This window comes from Rana temporaria, chromosome 9, assembly GCF_905171775.1.
Source record: "Rana temporaria chromosome 9, aRanTem1.1, whole genome shotgun sequence".
Lineage (NCBI taxonomy): Eukaryota > Metazoa > Chordata > Amphibia > Anura > Ranidae > Rana > Rana temporaria.
The window spans coordinates 3,721,947-3,742,848 of NC_053497.1; the positions used below are offsets into that span (position 1 = coordinate 3,721,947).

The 20,902-nt window shown below is 51.7% G+C and overlaps 1 protein-coding gene across 3 annotated transcripts; it reads right to left on the reverse strand.

Annotated features, from left to right (window-relative positions):
* Nucleotides 1-1,031: 1,031 nt before the first annotated feature.
* LOC120913024 (RIB43A-like with coiled-coils protein 2) lies at nucleotides 1,032-20,853 on the reverse strand. Of its 3 annotated transcripts, XM_040322682.1 has the most exons (8): nucleotides 20,675-20,853; nucleotides 18,738-18,856; nucleotides 18,574-18,655; nucleotides 14,296-14,640; nucleotides 11,295-11,413; nucleotides 6,966-7,193; nucleotides 2,915-3,081; nucleotides 1,032-1,221 (listed from the first exon to the last, which is right to left on the reverse strand). In XM_040322682.1, exons 2-8 carry the CDS (start codon nucleotides 18,852-18,854, stop codon nucleotides 1,140-1,142), a joined length of 1,140 nt encoding a protein of 379 aa, XP_040178616.1. In that variant the 5' UTR covers nucleotides 18,855-18,856; nucleotides 20,675-20,853; the 3' UTR covers nucleotides 1,032-1,139. The 3 variants fall into 3 exon arrangements, with proteins under 3 accessions (XP_040178616.1, XP_040178614.1, XP_040178617.1); XM_040322680.1 differs by lacking the exon at nucleotides 20,675-20,853 and having other exon boundaries at nucleotides 18,738-18,963; XM_040322683.1 differs by lacking the exons at nucleotides 6,966-7,193; nucleotides 20,675-20,853 and having other exon boundaries at nucleotides 18,738-18,961.
* Between the last annotated feature and the right edge of the window lie 49 nt (nucleotides 20,854-20,902).

Genomic DNA, 20,902 nt, shown 5'->3' on the forward strand with positions numbered 1-20,902 from the left:
CATCATACAGGGATCAGTGACCCCCCCTCCATCATACAGGGATCAGTGACCCCCCCTCCATCATACAGGGATCAGTCACCCCCCCCCTCCATCATACAGGGATCAGTGACCCCCCCTCCATCATACAGGGATCAGTCACCCCCCCCCTCCATCATACAGGGATCAGTGACCCCCCCTCCATCATACAGGTATCGGTGACCCCCTCCTCCATCATACAGGGGTCAGTGACCCCCTCCTCCATCATACAGGTATCGGTGACCCCCTCCTCCATCATACAGGGATCAGTGCCCCCCCTCCATCATAAAGGGATCAGTGACCCCCCTCCTCCATCATACAGGGACCAGTGACCCCCCCTCCATCACACAGGGATCAATCACCCCCCCCTCCATCATACAGGGATCAGTCACCCCCCCTCCATCATACAGGGGTCAGTCACCCCCCCCTCCATCATACAGGGATCAGTGACCTCCCCCCCTCCATCATACAGGGATCAGTGCCCCCCCCTCCATCATACAGGGATCAGTGACCCCCCTCCATCATACAGGGATCAGTGACCCCCCCTCCATCATACAGGGATCAGTGACCCCCCCCCTCCATCATACAGGGATCAGTGACCCCCCCCTCCATCATACAGAGATCAGTGACCCCCCCCTCCATCATACAGGGATCAGTGCTCCCCCTCCATCATACAGGGATCAGTGACCCCCCCCTCCATCATACAGGGCCCCAAGCTGGGGGGGCCTATAATAAGACTTACCTATATGTACTGTGTGTAGTAACATCTGCCAACAGCACAGGACAAATATAAAGTCCTGATTGGCTAAGAGTGTGAATGGATCCGGGAGGCGGGATGACGTCACCGATTACGGAACGGCACCGGCCGCCTCCCGGATCCATTCACACTCTTAGCCAATCAGGACCTTGTATTTGTCCTGTGCTGTTGGCAATCCGATTGTAACGTGTTCTTAGATTCCCTGCAGTCATTAAATCACAGAATAGACAAGAATCCATGTTTCTGATCAAATAATATCTTTTATTTCTCTCCGCAGACACCGAGAGGACTCCGCCCCTTCCTTCACAAGAGTGGGCGGTCCCATCGGAGGAGGAGGAGCTGGGGGAGGAGTCAGGGGAGGTCCTATTCAGCGGCTGGTGGTGTTGAACTGGCTGTGATAATGTGCGGTGGGGTTGTTGGTGTAAACCACTTTCTCCAGGTACTCCAGGCTGGAAAAGATACAAATAATGACGTTTAGAGGAGATCCCGATCTATTCTCTCTCTGTGACACCCCACCCCCCATACGTGTCTGTCCGTGACACCCGACCCCCCATAAGTGTCTGTCCGTGACACCCGACCTCCCATACGTGTCTCTATGACACCCCACCCCCCATACGTGTTTCTCTGTGACACCCCACCTCCCATACGTGTCTGTCCGTGACACCCCACCTCCCATACGTGTCTCTCCGTGACACCCGACCTCCCATACGTGTCTCTCCGTGACACCCCACCTCCCATACGTGTCTCTCCGTGACACCCCACCTCCCATACGTGTCTCTCTGTGACACCCCACCTCCCATACGTGTCTCTCTGCGACACCCCACCTCCCATACGTGTCTCTCCGTGACACCCCACCTCCCATACGTGTCTCTCTGCGACACCCCACCTCCCATACGTGTCTCTCCGTGACACCCCACCTCCCATACGTGTCTCTCTGCGACACCCCACCTCCCATACGTGTCTGTCCGTGACACCCCACCTCCCATACGTGTCTCTCTCTATGACACCCCACCTCCCATACGTGTCTGTCTGTGACACCCCACCTCCTATACGTGTCTCTCCGTGACACCCCACCTCCCATACGTGTCTCTCCGTGACACCCCACCTCCCATACGTGTCTCTCTGCGACACCCCACCTCCCATACGTGTCTCTCTTTGACACCCCACCTCCCATACGTGTCTCTCTGACACCCCACCTCCCATACGTGTCTCTCTGTGACACCCCACCTCCCATACGTGTCTCTCTGTGACACCTCACATACGTGTCTGTCCGTGACACCCCACCTCCCATACGTGTCTCTATGACACCCCACCCCCCATACGTGTCTCTCTGTGACACCCCACCTCCCATACGTGTCTCTCCGTGACACCCCACCTCCCATACGTGTCTCTCTGTGACACCCCACCTCCCATACGTCTCTCTCTGTGACACCCCACCCCCCATACGTGTCTCTCTGCGACACCCCACCCCCCATACGTCTCTCTCTGTGACACCCCACCTCCCATACGTGTCTGTCCGTGACACCCCACCTCCCATACGTGTCTGTCCGTGACACCTCACCTCCCATACGTGTCTCTCTGCGACACCCCACCTCCCATACGTGTCTGTCCGTGACACCCCACCTCCCATACGTGTCTGTCCGTGACACCCCACCTCCCATACGTGTCTGTCCGTGACACCCCACCTCCCATACGTGTCTCTCTGTGACACCCCACCCCCCATACGTGTCTGTCCGTGACACCCCACCCCCCATACATGTCTGTCCGTGACACCCCACCTCCCATACGTGTCTCTCCGTGACACCCCACCTCCCATACGTGTCTCTCTGCGACACCCGACCTCCCATACGTGTCTCTCTGACACCTCACCTCCCATACGTGTCTCTCTGTGACTGGTGGCTGCAATGTCCGCCGGCCAGAATGGGAAAAAAGAAGGAAAGGCGCCGCTCACCAACCCAGTGCATTAGTATGTAGATGAATGTGGCCTCAGCCACGCCCCCCCTGACATGTTTCATTTGGATCGTTGATTCCTCATTGATGGAGCGCCTCTACCCTGCTGCAATCATGTGGACATTTGAGCCGAAAATCCTCATTTACGTTCGTCCTGCTTAGTGCGGCGCCCCCTGTATGCTGACCACTTACTGTGCCCTCTGCTCTCTGCTCAGCTGCTGGTTGTACTGATCCGTCCTCTTCCTGATCTCCCGGTTCAGCTCTTCTTCCTGCTGCTCCAATGTCATTGCAGCGCGAGCCGCCAGCATCCTCTGCCTGTCCCACTCCACGTCTTCCTGCTTCTCCTCCTCCTTCAGCCTCTGAGAACCACAACAGAATGAGGAAATCTGTTATTCTATAAAGCTGAACTCCGGGATCATCCAATATAGTCCACATGCAAGAGCCGTGTGTATTATTACTGGAAACTTGGGGTGCTTTGTGAAAGGAGAAGCAGCACACTGATAACTTCATCTCTGTCACTCTGCTCTCTCCTCCTATCAACATGCTCTTTGCACTGTAGCACCCTTGATTGCCTCCTTTTGCTGCTTCTCCCTCCCCTTCTCTGAGCTCTGCTGTCCCCATTCTAAATTTAGTGATAGGGACAGCACAGGGCAAATCTAACCACTTTCATACTGGGCCGATTCCCCTCTTACAAATAAAAATCATCATTTGTTTTCTAGAAAATTACTCAGAACCCCCCAATCATCAAAGCAGACTTTCGGTGTTTTTTTTTTTCTTTCCATCTATTAAATGTTTTTCTTCCAGTAAATCCCTTACACAGCCCGCTTCCTGTTTCCTTATACAGCCCGCTTCCTGTTTCCTTATACAGCCCGCTTCCTGTTTCCTTATACAGCCCGCTTCCTGTTTCCTTATACAGCCCGCTTCCTGTTTCCTTATACAGCCCGCTTCCTGTTTCCTTATACAGCCCGCTTCCTGTTTCCTTATACAGCCCACTTCCGGTTCCCTTATACAGCTCGCTTCCTGTTTCCTTATACAGCCCGCTTCCTGTTTCCTTATACAGCCCGCTTCCTTATACAGCTCGCTTCCTGTTTCCTTATACAGCCCGCTTCCTGTTTCCTTATACAGCCCGTTTCCTGTTTCCTTATACAGCTTGCTTCTTGTTTCCTTATACAGCCCACTTCCTGTTTCCTTATACAGCCAGCTTCCTGTTTCCTTATACAGCCCGCTTCCTGTTTCCTTATACAGCCCGCTTCCTGTTTCCTTATACAGCCCGCCTCCTGTTTCCTTATACAGCCCGCCTCCTGTTTCCTTATACAGCCCGCTTCCTGTTTCCTTATACAGCCCATTACCTGTTTCCTTATACAGCTCGCTTCCTGCTTCCTTATACAGCCCGCTTCCTGTTTCCTTATACAGCTCGCTTTCTGTTTCCTTATACAGCCCGCTTCCTGTTTCCTTATACAGCCCGCTTCCTGTTTCCTTATACAGCCCGCTTCCTGTTTCCTTATACAGCCCATTACCTGTTTCCTTATACAGCCCGCTTCCTGTTACCTTATACAGCCCATTACCTGTTTCCTTATACAGCCAGCTTCCAGTTTCCTTATACAGCCCGCTTCCTGTTTCCTTATACAGCTCGCTTCCTGCTTCCTTATACAGCCCGCTTCCTGTTTCCTTATACAGCCCGCTTCCTGTTTCCTTATACAGCTCACTTCCTGTTTCCTTATACAGCTCGCTTCCTGTTTCCTTATACAGCCCGCTACCCGTTTCCTTCTACAGCCCGCATCCTTCTACAGCCCGCTTCCTGTTTCCTTATACAGCCCGCTTCCTGTTTCCTTATACAGCCCATTACCTGTTTCCTTATACAGCCCGCTTCCTGTTTCCTTATACAGCCCGCTTCCTGTTTCCTTATACAGCCCGCTTCCTGTTTCCTTATACAGCTCACTTCCTGTTTCCTTATACAGCTCGCTTCCTGTTTCCTTATACAGCCCGCTACCCGTTTCCTTATACAGCCCGCATCCTTCTACAGCCCGCTTCCTGTTTCCTTATACAGCCCATTACCTGTTTCCTTATACAGCCCGCTTCCTGTTTCCTTATACAGCCCATTACCTGTTTCCTTATACAGCTCACTTCCTGTTTCCTTATACAGCTCGCTTCCTGTTTCCTTATACAGCCCGCTACCCGTTTCCTTATACAGCCCGCATCCTTCTACAGCTCGCTTCCTGTTTCCTTATACAGCCCGCTTCCCGTTTCCTTATACAGCCCGCTTCCTTATACAGCCCGCTTCCTGTTTCCTTATACAGCTCGCTTCCTGTTTCCTTATACAGCTCGCTTCTTGTTTCCTTATACAGCCCGGTACCCGTTTCCTTATACAGCCCGCTTCCCGTTTCCTTATACAGCCCGCTTCCTTATACAGCCCGCTTCCTGTTTCCTTATACAGCTCGCTTCCTGTTTCCTTATACAGCCCACTTCCTGTTTCCTTATACAGCCCGCTACCCGTTTCCTTATACAGCCCGCTTCCTGTTTTTTATACAACCCGCTTCCTGTTTTTTTAGATGTTTTGGAACAACATTTCCCATGATGCTCAACTGCACTGCAGAGTGGATGAGCATCATGGGAAATGTAGTTCCAACACATCTGGGGTGCCGAGGTTCCCCATCACTGGTCTATGCTGATGACATCATGCACAGCTCTCTCTCTCACTCTCCTGAGAGTTTGCCAGGAAGGGGGGGGAGGGGAGTTATAAATGGCCAATGAGAGCTGCAGAGCTAAAAGCAGACCTTCAGTCATTTTTCCATTTATTAAATCTTCTGCCCTTGTTGTTGTTTTATCTTTGAATAGTAAAACATTTTTTTCCTGCCAGTAAATTCCTTATACAGCCCACTTCCTGTTTCCTGTCTGGTCATTGGTCTAGGCTTATGACATCACGCACAGCTCTCTCTCTCTCTCTCTCTCACTCTCCTGAGAGTTTGCCGGGGGGGGGGGGGGGGACGAGCTGGGGGGGGGGGGACGAGCTGCAGAGCTAAAGGTGTGCCTTTGTGTAAATCTAGGAAGTAAACAGACAGCTGCTTCAGCTGCCCACAGTTAAAATGGCTGCAGCCAGACTCGGTGGAGGGAGATTTCGGCAACATGTTTGGCAAGTAAAGAATCTCAGTATATGAAAATTATTATGCAAAGTGGTTGGAGGGAAGCTTCAGAATGTAAAAGATGTTTTTTATCACAAATTATGTGAGCAGACTGCAATTCCTCTTTAAATCTCTCTCTCTCTCAGGGAGAGATTTAAACAGAAAGATAGATGGATATTTGTATACTAATGTACGTGGGAGGAGCCTGCGATACTAATGTACGTGGGAGGAGCCTGCGATACTAATGTACGTGGGAGGAGCCTGCGATACTAATGTACGTGGGAGGAGCCTGCGATACTAATGTACGTGGGAGGAGCCTGTGATACTAATGTACGTGGGAGGAGCCCCGTAAAACTTAGGCACATGGGAGGAGCCTATGATACCTATGTACATGGGAGGAGCCTGTGATACTAATGTGCATAAGTTTTACTGGGCTCTTCCCACGTACATTAGTATCACAGGCTCCTCCCATGTACATAAGTTTTACTGGGCTCCTCCCACGTACATGGGAGGAGCCTGTGATACCTATGTACATGGGAGGAGCCTGTGATACCTATGTACATGGGAGGAGCCTGTGATACTTATGTACATGGGGGGGGGGAGTCTGTGATACTTATTCACATAGGAGGAGCCTGTGATACATATGTACATGGGAGGAGCCCCGTAAAACTTATGCACATGGGAGGAGCCTGTGATACTTATGTACATTGGAGGAGCCTGTGATACTTATGTACGTGGGAGGAGCCTGCGATACTTATGTACGTGGGAGGAGTCTGTGATACTTCTGTACATGGGAGGAGCCTGTGATACTTATGTACATGGGAGGAGCCTGTGATACTTCTGTACATGGGGGGAGCCTGTGATACTTATGCACGTGGGAGGAGCCTGTGATACTTATGCAGGTGGGAGGAGCCTGAAAAGTGAAGCACTGTGAATACTTTCCGGATGCACTTTATGTAACTCTGTTAATGGGGTGCGACTTGTCATGTGACTTTGAACTTCCAAGTCGCATAACAAATGGCGGCAGTGTGAGCCGAGCCTAAATCAGCTAAACAGTTTCAGCAGAAGCCCCGATGTGATTGGTTTTTGTTCCCAGTAAACATGACAGCGATTGGTCACTCCACCTGTCTCTCCTGCTGTTGCTGCTCCTGAATTTCCAGGATGGATTGGAGCTGCTCGGGGCTCATGCCTTTCCAGCGATCCGGCACAACGCGGTGCGGCCCGTAGCAGCTAGCGGCCGCGGCGGGGTTCTCCGTCAGTATGTCGCCGGTCAGGTGGTTGTAGATCTCTGCAAAATTACTCTCTTCTTCCTGCTGTTTCTCCAGCTTCCTGCGCTCTGAAGACTCCATGGCCTAGGTAGGCGATACAGACAGAGGTCGTGATAAAGGAACCCGCCATGCTAAATCACCAAAACCGTATTATCCAATCCATGCATTCGATGACTGTTGTATGGAATTCTGCATTATAATGTAGAGAGACCGGTCTGGTGCCCTAGGTACACCCTGGCCCGGATTCAGAAAGAATTGCGCTCTATTTGCGGAGGCGCAGGGCAACGATTTTGCCCTGCGCCCCCGCAAATATTTTGCGCTGCCCTCGATTCACGGAGCAGTAGCTCCGTAAATTGCTAGGGCGCGCCGGCAAAATTGCCCGGCGTAAGCGCGCGCAATGTAAATGATCCCGCCGGGGGCGGGAATCATTTAAATTAGGCGCGCTCCAGCGCTGAGCGTAGAGCGCATGCTCCGTCGGGAAACTTTCCCGACGTGCATTGCGGCAAATGACGTCGCAAGGACGTCATTTGCTTCAAAGTGAACGTGAATGGAGTCCAGCGCCATTCACGATTCTCTTACGCAAACGACGTAAAATTCGAACGTCGCAACGCGGGAAGGCCGGATATAGTTTAGCATTGGCTGCCCCTGCTATTAGAAGGGGCAGCCTTACGCTAAACACGCCGTACAGAAACGACGTAACTTGCGCACGCAGGGGGCGCGCAACATTGTGAATCGGCGTAAGTATGCAATTTGCATACTATACGCTGACCACAATGGGAACGCCCCCTAGCGGTCATCGCAAGAATGCAGCCTAAAATCTGCGTGGCATAAGAGCCTTATGCCACGCAGATTTTAGGCTGCAGTCGGCGTAACGAGTTCTCTGAATCAGGAGAACTTGTTACGCCGGCGCAAGTCAGCAATTGCGCTGCGTAACTATGGTTACGCAGGCGCAATTGCTTACTGAATCTGGGCCCCTGTTTAGGAATCTGCCCCATATGACTTCATCCAGCCCTTTCCTCCCCAGCCTGACCATTCCTTAGCTAACCCCTTCCATTCATTGGATTTCAGTTTTGTTCATGGAGGCTCAGCATTATCTTAGGGCGCTCTTTATGCAAATTCAATCTGCCTAGGAACACCCACTTCTCCAGACTGATATCCACCCATCAAGGTGGTTTGATATTTACATAACTCCTCCCACTACTTGCTTCGAGGCTGAAAGTACTGGGGCAGGGTGCCCCCTGCTGGCCCCTCCCACCAGCCCTGATCTGCCCGCAGTGCATAGAGAAGTCTGGAAAAGGCAAAATACAAGCAGATTAAACCACTTTAATTTTCAGATCTAAGAGAGCGATTCTTTAGGTGCTTCTGTACTAAAGGCAGAGCAATTTTTACCTTTAGCCTCTTGCCGACCGCACTATAGAGAAATGACGACTACAGCGCGGTCACACATTTCCAGGAGGGCGTCTATTGACACATCCTCCCAGAACCCTGCCTCAGAGGCGGCTCTTTAATAGGCGGTCGCCTAAGGCCTCGCACTCACAGGTGCCTCGCATCCGCCTAATTTGCCCCTGCTCAATCACTGTGTGCTAGATCCGTGCAACTTTCTGCAGCCATTTTTATTTGCTTGAATTAATTTTACCCATTATGGGCATGGTGGGGCCCCCCCGTGTCTATGTTTTGCTTTAGGCCTCACAAAGCCTAGAGCCGCCTCCTCGGACGCATCGGGAGTGCGCTGTGATCGCTGAGTGCTAGAGAACAGGATTTGCTGGTTATCAGCAGTCCTCTCCTCACGCTGACAGTGATTGAGGAGAGCTGGTAAGCGGCAATCCACATAGGAGACATCTACACTGATTATCAGTGCCACCTTTTAGTGCCTATCAGTGCCTCTTGTCATTGCCACCCCTCATTACCCATCAGTGCCACCTTATCAGTGCAGCCTTTTAGTGCCCAATACCAGTGCAGCCTTTTAGTGCCCAATACCAGAGCTGCCCGTTAGTGCCCAATACCAGAGCTGCCCGTTAGTGCCCAATACCAGAGCTGCCCGTCAGTGCCCACCAGAGCTGCCCGTCAGTGCCCACCAGAGCTGCCCGTCAGTGCCCACCAGAGCTGCCCGTCAGTGCCCACCAGAGCTGCCCGTCAGTACCCACCAGAGCTGCCCGTCAGTACCCACCAGAGCTGCCCGTCAGTACCCACCAGAGCTGCCTGTCATGTACCCACCAGTGCTGCCTGTCATGTACCCACGAGTGCTGCCTGTCATGTACCCACCAGAGCTGTCTGTCATGTACCCACCAGAGCTGCCTGTCATGTACCCACCAGAGCTGCCCGTCAGTACCCACCAGTGCTGCCCGTCAGTACCCACCAGTGCTGCCCGTCAGTACCCACCAGTGCTGCCCGTCAGTACCCACCAGTGCTGCCCGTCAGTACCCACCAGTGCTGCCCGTCAGTACCCACCAGTGCTGCCCGTCAGTACCCACCAGTGCCGCCTCATCCGTGGCTATCAGGGCACATAAATACAGCCTTATCAGCTCCCTGAGGATTCTCCCTCCTCATTGGCTGAGACAGCAGCAGGAGTCACTGGCTCCCACTGCTGTCAATCACAGACACTGAGCCAATGAGGAGAGAGAGGGGATGGGGCCAAGCCACGGCTCTTTGTGTGAATGTTCACGCAGAGCCTGTGGCTCCTGAATGAGCCTGCTTGGGTGCCCTTATTGCAAGCTGCTTGCTCTGGGGGCACTCGGCAGGAGGGAGAGGCCAAGAGCGCCAGGGAGGCACCCCGAGAAGGGGAGGATTGGGGGCTGCTCTGTGCAAAACCATTACAGAGCAGGTAAGTGTTTATTATTTAAAAAAGACAAAAATAGAAAGGCCTTTAATATCACTTTAATGCAATCCCTGCATTAATAAAGTAAAAACATGTTCTAGTGGAAGTATCACCCCCCCCCCCACCCCACCCCTTTATACTTACCCGAGTCCTCACTCAATCCTGTGTTGTACCCGTCTCCAGCAATGTGCCCGTCATGTTGTGCCCGTCTCCAGCGATGTGCCCATCATGTTGTGCCCGTCTCCAGCAATGTGCCGTCATGTTGTGCCCGTCTCCAGCAATGTGCCGTCATGTTGTGCCCGTCTCCAGCGATGTGCCAGTCATGCTGTGCCCGTCTCCAGCGATGTGCCCGTCTCCAGCGATGTGCCCATCATGTTGTGCCCGTCTCCAGCAATGTGCCGTCATGTTGTGCCCGTCTCCAGCAATGTGCCGTCATGTTGTGCCCGTCTCCAGCGATGTGCCAGTCATGTTGTGCCCGTCTCCAGCGATGTGCCAGTCATGCTGTGCCCGTCTCCAGCGATGTGCCCGTCTCCAGCGATGTGCCCGTCATGTTGTGCCCGTCTCCAGCGATGTGCCCGTCATGTTGTGCCCGTCTCCAGCGATGTGCCCATCATGTTGTGCCCGTCTCCAGCGATGTGCCCATCATGTTGTGCCCGTCTCCAGCGATGTGCCCATCATGTTGTGCCCGTCTCCAGCGATGTGCCAGTCATGTTGTGCCCGTCTCCAGCGATGTGCCAGTCATGTTGTGCCCGTCTCCAGCGATGTGCCAGCCATGTTGTGCCCGTCATGTTGTGCCCGTCTCCAGCGATGTGCCAGTCATGTTGTGCCCATCATGTTGTGCCCGTCTCCAGCGATGTGCCAGTCATGTTGTGCCCGTCTCCAGCGATGTGCCAGTCATGTTGTGCCCGTCATGTTGTGCCCGTCTCCAGCGATGTGCCAGTCATGTTGTGCCCGTCTTCAGCGATGTGCCAGTCATGTTGTGCCCGTCATGTTGTGCCCGTCTCCAGCGATGTGCCAGTCATGTTGTGCCCGTCTCCAGCGATGTGCCCGTCATGTTGTGCCCGTTTCCAGCGGCGCTGGTCTCTTTTTCTCCCCTCAGGACAGAGGCAGCAGCGGAAGCCGTCTACTTTTGCTTCTGTCCAACAAATTCAGCGAGGGATGGGGCCGAGCCGCACTCTGTGTGTCTATAGACACGCACAGCCTGGCATGGGAGCAAGCCTGCAGGTGCACCCCATAGGAAGCAGCTTCATATGGCGGGGCACTGAGAAGGAGGAGCCTAGAGTGCCAGCGAGGGACCACAGAAGAGGAGGTTCAGGGCCACCCTTCGCAAATGTATTCAGGTATAACATGCTGCGGTCTGTGCGACTTACCAGCGCTTGGTTGAGGTTAGTGACGGCCATATTCACAGCCTTTCGGCATTCTTCTTCCATCTTGGTCAGATGCTGCGCTCTCTCATCCAGCTCCACCCTCTTCTTATCATACAATTCATCTGGGAAGAGCACAGAGTCCAAGATCATTCATAAGCAAACCATCCGTGTTAACGACTGTTAGACAGGAACCAATTGGGGTGTTTTGCAGGCTGGCTGGTAAGTGTGCTGGGAAATCTTTTGTTTGGGACATGCGTTGCCTTTCTGTGGGCACCTTGCTGCAAATGCCAGTTATAGGTGGGGGTGGTCGCCACTTGTTTGTCCTATAGAGAATTTCTCCTTTTGGTGGCACAGACATCAGGAAAGGTAAGTACTCCGTCTCTACTTCGGCAGGTAGAGGGGTCCTCATATTTTTTCCCCATCCCACTGTCCACGCTGCTGTTCTCCTCTGTATTCCTGAAATACCGCTGCCTGACGTGGGCGCCTAACCTGCGGCCCTCCATCTGTTACCGAACTACAAGTCCCATGAGGCATTGCAAAGCTGACAGTTACAAGCATGACTCCCACAGGCAGAGGCATGATGGGACTTGTAGTTCCGCAACAGCTGGAGGGCCACAGGTTGACTTGCCTGGTCCCCCCAATTAGCGCTGTGGTTCCTTTCACCAGTCCCTACATCAGGAACCATAGGGAGCGGGGGGGGGGGGGGGGGGCAGGCATACAAAGGAGACAGACGCACAGACAGTGGGACAGGGAAATATCACGAATCAAGCTCTTTGATTTTTATATCAAGGTGACAGGGTCTCTTTAAAACTGAACTCCACATTGAATGTCGTCCTATTTAATAGTTTTTTAGGGCCAAGGAGTCCCAAGCTAAGGGCCAAGGAGTCCCAAGCTTAGGGCCAAAGAGTCCCAAGCTAAGGCCCAAAGAGTCCCAAGCTAAGGCCCAAAGAGTCCCAAGCTAAGGCCCAAAGAGTCCCAAGCTAAGGCCCAAAGAGTCCCAAGCTAAGGGCCAAAGAGTCCCAAGCTAAGGGCCAAAGAGTCTCAAGCTAAGGCCCAAAGAGTCTCAAGCTAAGGCCCAAAGAGTCCCAAGCTAAGGGCCAAGGAGTCCCAAGCTAAGGGCCAAGGAGTCCCAAGCTAAGGGCCAAGGAGTCCCAAGCTAAGGGCCAAGGAGTCTCAAGCTAAGGGCCAAGGAGTCTCAAGCTAAGGGCCAAGGAGTCTCAAGCTAAGGGCCAAGGAGTCTCAAGCTAAGGGCCAAGGAGTCCCAAGCTAAGGGCCAAGGAGTCCCAAGCTTAGGGCCAAGGAGTCCCAAGCTAAGGGCCAAGGAGTCCCAAGCTAAGGCCCAAAGAGTCCCAAGCTAAGGCCCAAAGAGTCCCAAGCTAAGGCCCAAAGAGTCCCAAGCTAAGGCCCAAAGAGTCCCAAGCTAAGGCCCAAAGAGTCCCAAGCTAAGGGCCAAGGAGACTCAAGCTAAGGGCCAAGGAGACTCAAGCTAAGGGCCAAGGAGACTCAAGCTAAGGGCCAAGGAGACTCAAGCTAAGGGCCAAGGAGACTCAAGCTAAGGGCCAAGGAGACTCAAGCTAAGGGCCAAGGAGACTCAAGCTAAGGGCCAAGGAGACTCAAGCTAAGGGCCAAGGAGACTCAAGCTAAGGGCCAAGGAGACTCAAGCTAAGGGCCAAGGAGACTCAAGCTAAGGGCCAAGGAGACTCAAGCTAAGGGCCAAGGAGACTCAAGCTAAGGGCCAAGGAGACTCAAGCTAAGGGCCAAGGAGACTCAAGCTAAGGGCCAAGGAGTCCCAAGCTAAGGGCCAAGGAGACTCAAGCTAAGGGCCAAGGAGACTCAAGCTGAGGGCCAAGGAGTCTCAAGCTAAGGGCCAAGGAGTCTCAAGCTAAGGGCCAAGGAGTCTCAAGCTAAGGGCCAAGGAGTCTCAAGCTAAGGGCCAAGGAGTCTCAAGCTAAGGGCCAAGGAGTCGGATTTAAAGGGATGAGGTGGCAACCTGACCAAGGAGGCCCAAGCTAAAGGCCCAAACTAAGGGTAAGATGTAGAGTTGCCACCACATCCCTTTAAACCTGAACACATATGAATTACACGGGTTCTGAGGCTAATTTATTGCAGATAAGGTGCCAAGCGAGTTCAGTTACCACCTTAATCAGCCACAGAACCTGTGTAATTAATATGTGTTCGGATTTAAAGGGATGAGGTGGCAACCCGACCAAGGAGGCCCAAGATAAAGGCCAAGGAGGCCCAAATAAGCTATTTGCTGCACTAATAGGTGAGCTTGTTGGGCGCTCTGTTTTACCTGTATGTAGTCTTAGCCGTACAGCGCTGTTTTGGCGTTGGGATGAGAACTTCCCCCTCCCTCCTGGAAAAACAAAATAGAGTCAGGCTAAATGCTGCTTAGCCATTCACAGTAAGTTTTGTAATCTATGAATGAATACAAAACTTCCTTTGATTGGTGGAGGTGGAAAGGTGAGCAAATGATATCACATTCTCCACCTCAGCCAATCAGAGGAGGCTTTGTATTCATTCATAAAATACAAAGCTGTCTGTGAATGGCTGAGCCGCACTCAGCCCAATTCTATTTTCCCCCGGGAGGGGGAAAGAAAGTTCTCCTCCTACTGTTGGGGAACACAGAGCTGTATACTGTATATGGCTGAGGTGGAAAGGTGAGCAAATGCTATCCCGTTCTTCACCTCAGCCAATCGGGAGACTTTGTATTCATTCATAGAGTACAAAGCTTACGGTGAATGTCTGAGAGGGGAATACAGCGCCCCCAGCCCTGGGTTTGGGTATTACTATTAAAGGGACATTGTAGGTGTAGTTAGGTTTTAAGCCCGGGTTTACACTTGTGCAGTGCGGGACGCTGCATGTGATTCGCACAGGAATCGCACCGCATCCCTATGCGCATCACATGCGATGCAAATTCAGCCATGCAATCCGATTCCCGTCCGATTTCACATCAATGTGAACCGTGGGGGCTAAATGTTTCCATTCGATCGTTCCAACTGACCGGCGTATTTTTTCTGCGCCTCGCTCCTCTTCCTCTCTTCTTTCTGGTCTGACAGCCACTTCCTAGAAAGCTCCGCCTGCAGCTTCTTTCTCTCCTTCTCGCTCAGGTCTTCTCCGGCAAGCTTCTGTAAGCTGGCAGGCCCACAGCGGGGATCGTGGTCGCCGACGCGGGCGGGCCGCTCCTTCTTCAGTGCGTCCGGGTCGTACAGGTCATATTCCCTCCTGGTCCCGGGCTGCTGGTGCTGCTCTCTGAATTGCAGCACGGCTTTATCCAGATCCCGGGCGACCTGACCCTCCCTTTCTTCCAGCATCATGGCGATCTTATCGCACCGCTGTCTGTCCGCGTCTGCAATACAAGGTGTATATATATCCGTTTATACAAAGGTCAGAGCCAATGTCCCCCTCCTCCAAGTATAAATCTGCCCCCTGCATAAAATCCTCCTCCTCCAAGTATAAATCTGCCCCCTGCATAAAATCCCCCTCCTCCCAGTATAAATCTGCCCCCTGCATAAAATCCTCCTCCTCGCAGTATAAATCTGCCCCCTGCATAAAATCCCCCCTCCTCCCAGTATAAATCTGCCCCCTGCATAAAATCCCCCCTCCTCCCACTATAAATCTGCCCCCTGCATAAAATTCCCTCTCCTCCCAGTATAAATCTGCCCCCTGCATAAAATTCCCTCTCCTCCCAGTATAAATCTGCCCACTGCATAAAATTCCCTCTCCTCCCAGTATAAATCTGCCCCCTGCATAAAATTCCCTCTCCTCCCAGTATAAATCTGCCCCCTGCATAAAATTCCCCCTCCTCCCACTATAAATCTGCCCCCTGCATAAAATTCCCCTCCTCTTAGTATAAATCTGCCCCCTGCATAAAATCCTCCTCCTCCAAGTATAAATCTGCCCCCTGCATAAAATTCCCCCTCCTCCCAGTATAAATCTGCCCCCTGCATAAAATCCCCCCTCCTCCCAGTATAAATCTGCCCCCTGCAGAAAATCCCCCCTCCTCCAAGTATAAATCTGCCCCTGCATAAAATCCCCCCTCCTCCCAGTATAAATCTGCCCTCTGCATAAAATCCCCCCTCCTCCCAGTATAAATCTGCCCCTGCTGAAATCCCCCTCCTCCCAGTATAAATCTGCCCCCTGCATAAAATCCCCCCTCCTCCCAGTATAAATCTGCCCTCTGCATAAAATCCCCCCTCCTCCCAGTATAAATCTGCCCTCTGCATAAAATCCCCCCTTCTCCCAGTATAAATATGCCCCTGCTGAAATCCCCATCCTCCCAGTATAAATCTGCCCTCTGCATAAAATTCCCCCTCCTTCCAGTATAAATCTGCCCCTGCTGAAATCCCCATCCTCCCAGTAAAAATCTGCCCTCTGCATAAAATCCCCCCTTCTCCCAGTATAAATCTGCCCCTGCTGAAATCCCCATCCTCCCAGTATAAATCTGCCCCCTGCATAAAATCCCCCCTCCTCCCAGTATAAATCTGCCCCCTGCTGAAATCCCCCCTCCTCCCAGTATAAATCTGCCCCCTGCATAAAATCCCCCCTCCTCCCAGTATAAATCTGCCCCCTGCTGAAATCCCCCCTCCTCCCAGTATAAATCTGCCCCCTGCATAAAATTCCCCATCCTCCCAGTATAAATCTGCCCCCTGCTGAAATCCCCCCCCAGCACAAATCTTTGCTGCCCCCCCGGAGTGGGAGAGGAGGCCATAAAGCAGAATTTTCCTTTTGGGTGGAGCTCCACTTTAAGTGAGGAGGGGGGACGACTCTGATGAGGACTGTGATGTAAAGGGGGAGACTGATGAGGACTGTGATGTAAGGGGGGAGACTGATGAGGACTGTGATGTCATTCACACCAATGCGTTTTTCGTGCTTTTTTTTTGTAGAACTGCAGGACATTTATTTTTAACATGGATTCCTATGGAACTCGTTCCCTTCAATGCGTTTTTGGAAAGTTTTTTTTTCAAATGCAAAACGCTGCTTCTGTTTTTTATATATTTTAATATACATCAATGGAGAAGCTGCAGAAAAGCATGTATTGTGATTTTTTACCGTGGTTTTGCCGTGATTTGTGGTTTTTAATCTGCCAACAAATTTGCCATTAAAAAAAATGCCAAACGCAAATCGTGACAAAATCGCAGTAAAAAACCTGCAAAAAGCACAGAGGGCAGAAACACTCAAAAGCAAACTGCATAGATGTGAATGGAACCTAAGAGGGGACTCTGATGTAAGGGGAGATTGATTTGGAACCTGGTGTAAGGGGGATTCTGATGAAGACTCTATGTTAAGGGGAGGGGTCTCTGATGTAAGGGGGGCTCTGATTGGGACATTGATGCAAGAGGGGATTCTGATGGAAGGGGGTACCCTGATAAATGGGGTAATCTAGTGGGGATTCTAATGCACTGTAGAGGCCCTGATGTAAGGTGGGACTCTGATGGAGACCCTGATGTAAGGGGGGACTCTGATGGGGACACTGATGTAAGGGGGGACTCTGATGGGGACACTGATGTAAGGGGGGACTCTGATGGGGACACTGATGTAAGGGGGGGACTCTGATGTAAGGGGGGGGACTCTGATGGGGACACTGATGTAAGGGGGGACTCTGATGGGGACACTGATGTAAGGGGGGGGACTCTGATGGGGACACTGATGTAAGGGGGGGGACTCTGATGGGGACACTGATGCAAGGGAGGGACTATGATGTGTGATTGGGACATTGATGCAAGAGGGGACTCTGATAGAAGGGGGTACCCTGATAAATGGGGTAATCTAGTTGGGATTCTAATGCACTGTAGGGGACACTGATGTAAGGGGGGGGCTCTGATGGGGACACTGATGTAAGGGGGGGCACCGATGTAAGGGGGGCTCTGATGGGGACACCGATGTAAGGGGGAACTCTGATGGGGACACCGATGTAAGGGGGAACTCTGATGGGGACACTGATGTAAGGGGAGAACTCTGATGGGGACACTGATGTAAGGGGGGGGAACTCTGAAGGGGACACTGATGTAAGGGGGGCTCTGAAGGGGACACTGATGTAAGGGGGAACTCTGATGGGGACACTAATGTAAGGGAGAACTCTGATAGGGACACTGATGTAAGGGAGAACTCTGATAGGGACACTGATGTAAGGGAGAACTCTGATAGGGACACTGATGTAAGGGGGGAACTCTGATGTAAGGGGGGGGGACTCTGATGGGGACACTGATGTAAGGGGGGGAACGCTGATGGGGACACTGATGTAAGGGGGGGAACTCTGATGGGGACACTGATGTAAGGGGGGCTCTGATGGGGACCCTGATGTAAGGGGGGCTCTGATGGGGACCCTGATGTAAGGGGGGCTCTGATGGGGACCCTGATGTAAGGGGGGCTCTGATGGGGACACTGATGTAAGGGGGGCTCTGATGGGGACCCTGATGTAAGGGGGGCTCTGATGGGGACCCTGATGTCAGGGGGGCTCTGATGGGGACACTGATGTAAGGGGGGCTCTGATGGGGACCCTGATGTAAGGGGGGCTCTGATGGGGACCCTGATGTCAGGGGGGCTCTGATGGGGACACTGATGTAAGGGGGGCTCTGATGGGGACACTGATGTCAGGGGGGCTCTGATGGGGACACTGATGTAAGGGGGGCTCTGATGGGGACCCTGATGTAAGGGGGGCATTGATGGGGACCCTGATGCAAGGGTGGACTCTGAAGGGGACCCTAATGTAAGGGGGGAGAATGGAGGTGACGTCAACCTGACCAACATTCTCTGAAAAGTGATTCACAGCGGATTGCTTTTCAGATGGGGAACAGGTAAGAGCCATCCTGTGATAACTTGCACCTCCTCCAATATGGCCGCCGCCTTGAAAGCCGCACAATGCTACATTCATGGATGAGAACGTGGGGTGGGGACAGAAGAGCAGCAGAGCGTCTCCTATCAGAGGCCGGTTTATAAAACATTTGTTGGTCGAGCGTCAGAAACATTTCCTGCAAGCCGGATGACGTTTCCCCGTAATTTTTCTAATGGGGTAATTCCTACATTGTCAGCGCCATCTAGTGGGCAAAAGTCGGTATAGTGTTTAGGAAATACTGAATATACGGCATTTGGCCACTAGATGGCGCTGACTATCTAGGAATTCATCTATTGGAGAAATTACGGGAACATTTAAAGCAACTTTCACGAATGTTTCTGACGTTCGTCCAACGAATGTTTATAAATAGACCCCCCTCAGTGTTAGAGGAATATACTTGTAGAGCTGCTGATTGGCCCGCTGAGCGTATGAACGTGGAAGGCTCACCGAATGCCCGGTCCCGGGCTCTCTCCAGTCCCTCCATCGCCTTCCGTTCTTCCGTCTGTCTCTCCAGCGTGGGAACATCCACCTACACAGGGCACAGCGGGTATAAAAAGGATCAGATAGAAGGGGGAGGGGCCATAATTCAGGAGGAGGAGGAGCCAGCCTACCCCAATCGTCCGGACTTTTGCGTTGAAGATCCGGCTTTGCCTTTGCTGTTCCATATTTCTTCTCCTTTCTATGGCTGCTGTTTCTTTAGGATCTGCGGGCAGGTCCAGCTTATACATGGCTGCAGGAAGAGAGGCGGAGCCCTGAGCAGGATATTTCTAGAAACGTCCAATCAACAAATCAAATGACGTAGATAATCTCTTCACTTCCTGTTTCCTGAGAAACAGGATGTGAGATGGAATCTACCAAAGTAGGGGGGAGGGGGTTCGCCTCTTAGACAGGTGACCCCCGCAAAACTGTCCTCAACCTCTTCCATTGATTTTATTGCTGCCTGTGCCCCCCCCCCCCCCCCCATGACTTATCACTGGGGACAACCAGGGATTCCCTCCCACTTCCTCTTTTATGCTAGAGAGCAGGAAGTGAGGGGAAATCTTCAAATGGGGACACCGATTCTGGCTTTGGAGGGATTTCCCATCACTTCCTGTTTTGGCTATGGAACAGGAAGTGAAGGGAATTATTCAAATGGGGACCCTAATTCTGGCTTTGGAGGGATTTCCTATCACTTCCTGTTATGGCTTTAGAGCAGGAAGTGAAGGAAAATATTTCAATGGGGAAACTGGTTCTGGGATTCTCTCACTTTGGAGGGATTTCCTATCACTTCCTGTTTTATTGATGGGACAGGAAGTGAAGGGAAATCTTCAAATGGGGACCCCAATTCTTGCATATCCTCACTTTGGAGGGATTTCCTATCACTTCCTGTTTTAGTCATGGAACGGGAAGTGAAGGGAAATATTCAAATGGGACATTGATTCTGGGATAGCCTCACTTTGGAGGGATTTCCTCTCACTTCCTGTTTTAGTCAAGGGACAGGAAGGGAAATCTCTCCAATGTGATACAGATAGATTGGGGGCAGGGGGGGCAGACAGGGGTTCTAACACTCCCTTACACTATCCAAAATGAACTAGTTGACAGTTGTCCCTGAAACAGGTGTCCCCATTGGAAGATTTACCTTCATCTCTTGTTGGAGAGGGATTTGAATCCTTTTCAGGTTTTTGAAAGAAGGAAAATTCCATTTTTTTTGGGTTGTCACCGGAACAGGAATACAAGAGAAGTCTTCCAATGGGGAAATTAGCTCTGGATTGTCTCATTTTCCTCACTTCCTGTTTTTGGCTATGGGACAGGAAGTAAAGGGAAATCTACCAATGGGGACACTGGCTCAGAGGTTCCCTCGCTTTGGAGGGATATTCTCTCACTTCCTGTTGTGACAATGGGACAGGAAGTGAAGGAAAACCCTCCAATGGGGAGACAGATGTCAAAAAAGAAACATTTCCCTATAGTTCTACTTTCTGGTGACAACCGCTTTGGAGGAATTTCCCCCGCACTTCCTGTCGTGACTGTAGAACTGGAAATTTTCCCAATGGGGACACAGATGGCAAAAAAAAAAAAAAAAATTGCCTATAGTTCTACTTTCTAGTAACAACCGATTTTGGAGGGATCTCCTCTCACTTCCTGTATTGGCTATGGGACAGGAAGTGATGGGAAATCTCACCCAATGGAGACACAGATGGCAAAAAAAAAACTTTTGCCTATAATTTTACTTTCTGGTGACAACCGCTTTAGAGAAATTTCCTTCCTGTTGTGACAGGAAGTGAAGGGAAATCTTCCAATGGGGACACTGGTTCTGGGATTTCTTCCCTTTGCAGAATTTTCCTCTCACTTCCTGTTGTGTCTATGGGACACGAAGTGATGGGAAATCTCCCCCAATGGGGACACAGATGGCAAAAAATAAACATTTCCCAATAGTTCTACTTTCTGATGACAACCGCTCTGGTGGAATTTCCCCCTCACTTCCTGTCGTGACTGTGGGACTGGAAATTAAGGGAAATCTCCCCAATGGGGACACAGATGACAAAAAAATAAATAGGATTTTTGTACTCACCGTAAAATCCATTTCTCCGAGTTCATGGACGGACACAGCAGCATGGACCTTAGGGTTATTATCCTTCCTTTCAGGAGAGACCGGGCAGAAAACAGCAACACTTCTCTCAGCACAGCACCTCCCAGGGGGCGGGTCCCCCGGGTACATCCCCCATTCTCCGCTCTGCAGCCTCAGTTCGTAAACAATCAGTACAAACAAAGGAGGGGTGGGTGCTGTGTCCGTCTATGA

Bases quoted from the DNA above. Each gene is read 5' to 3' on its own strand.
- LOC120913024 (XM_040322682.1), bottom strand. From the start codon at position 18,854: ATGTATAAGCTGGACCTGCCCGCAGATCCTAAAGAAACAGCAGCCATA. The intron at 7,194-11,294 runs GTAAGTCGCACA...TCGCCTACCTAG, and splicing joins CTAACCTCAACCAAGCGCTG to GCCATGGAGTCTTCAGAGCG. The intron at 3,082-6,965 runs GTGGAGTGACCA...TGTGGTTCTCAG, and splicing joins AGCAACAGCAGGAGAGACAG to AGGCTGAAGGAGGAGGAGAA.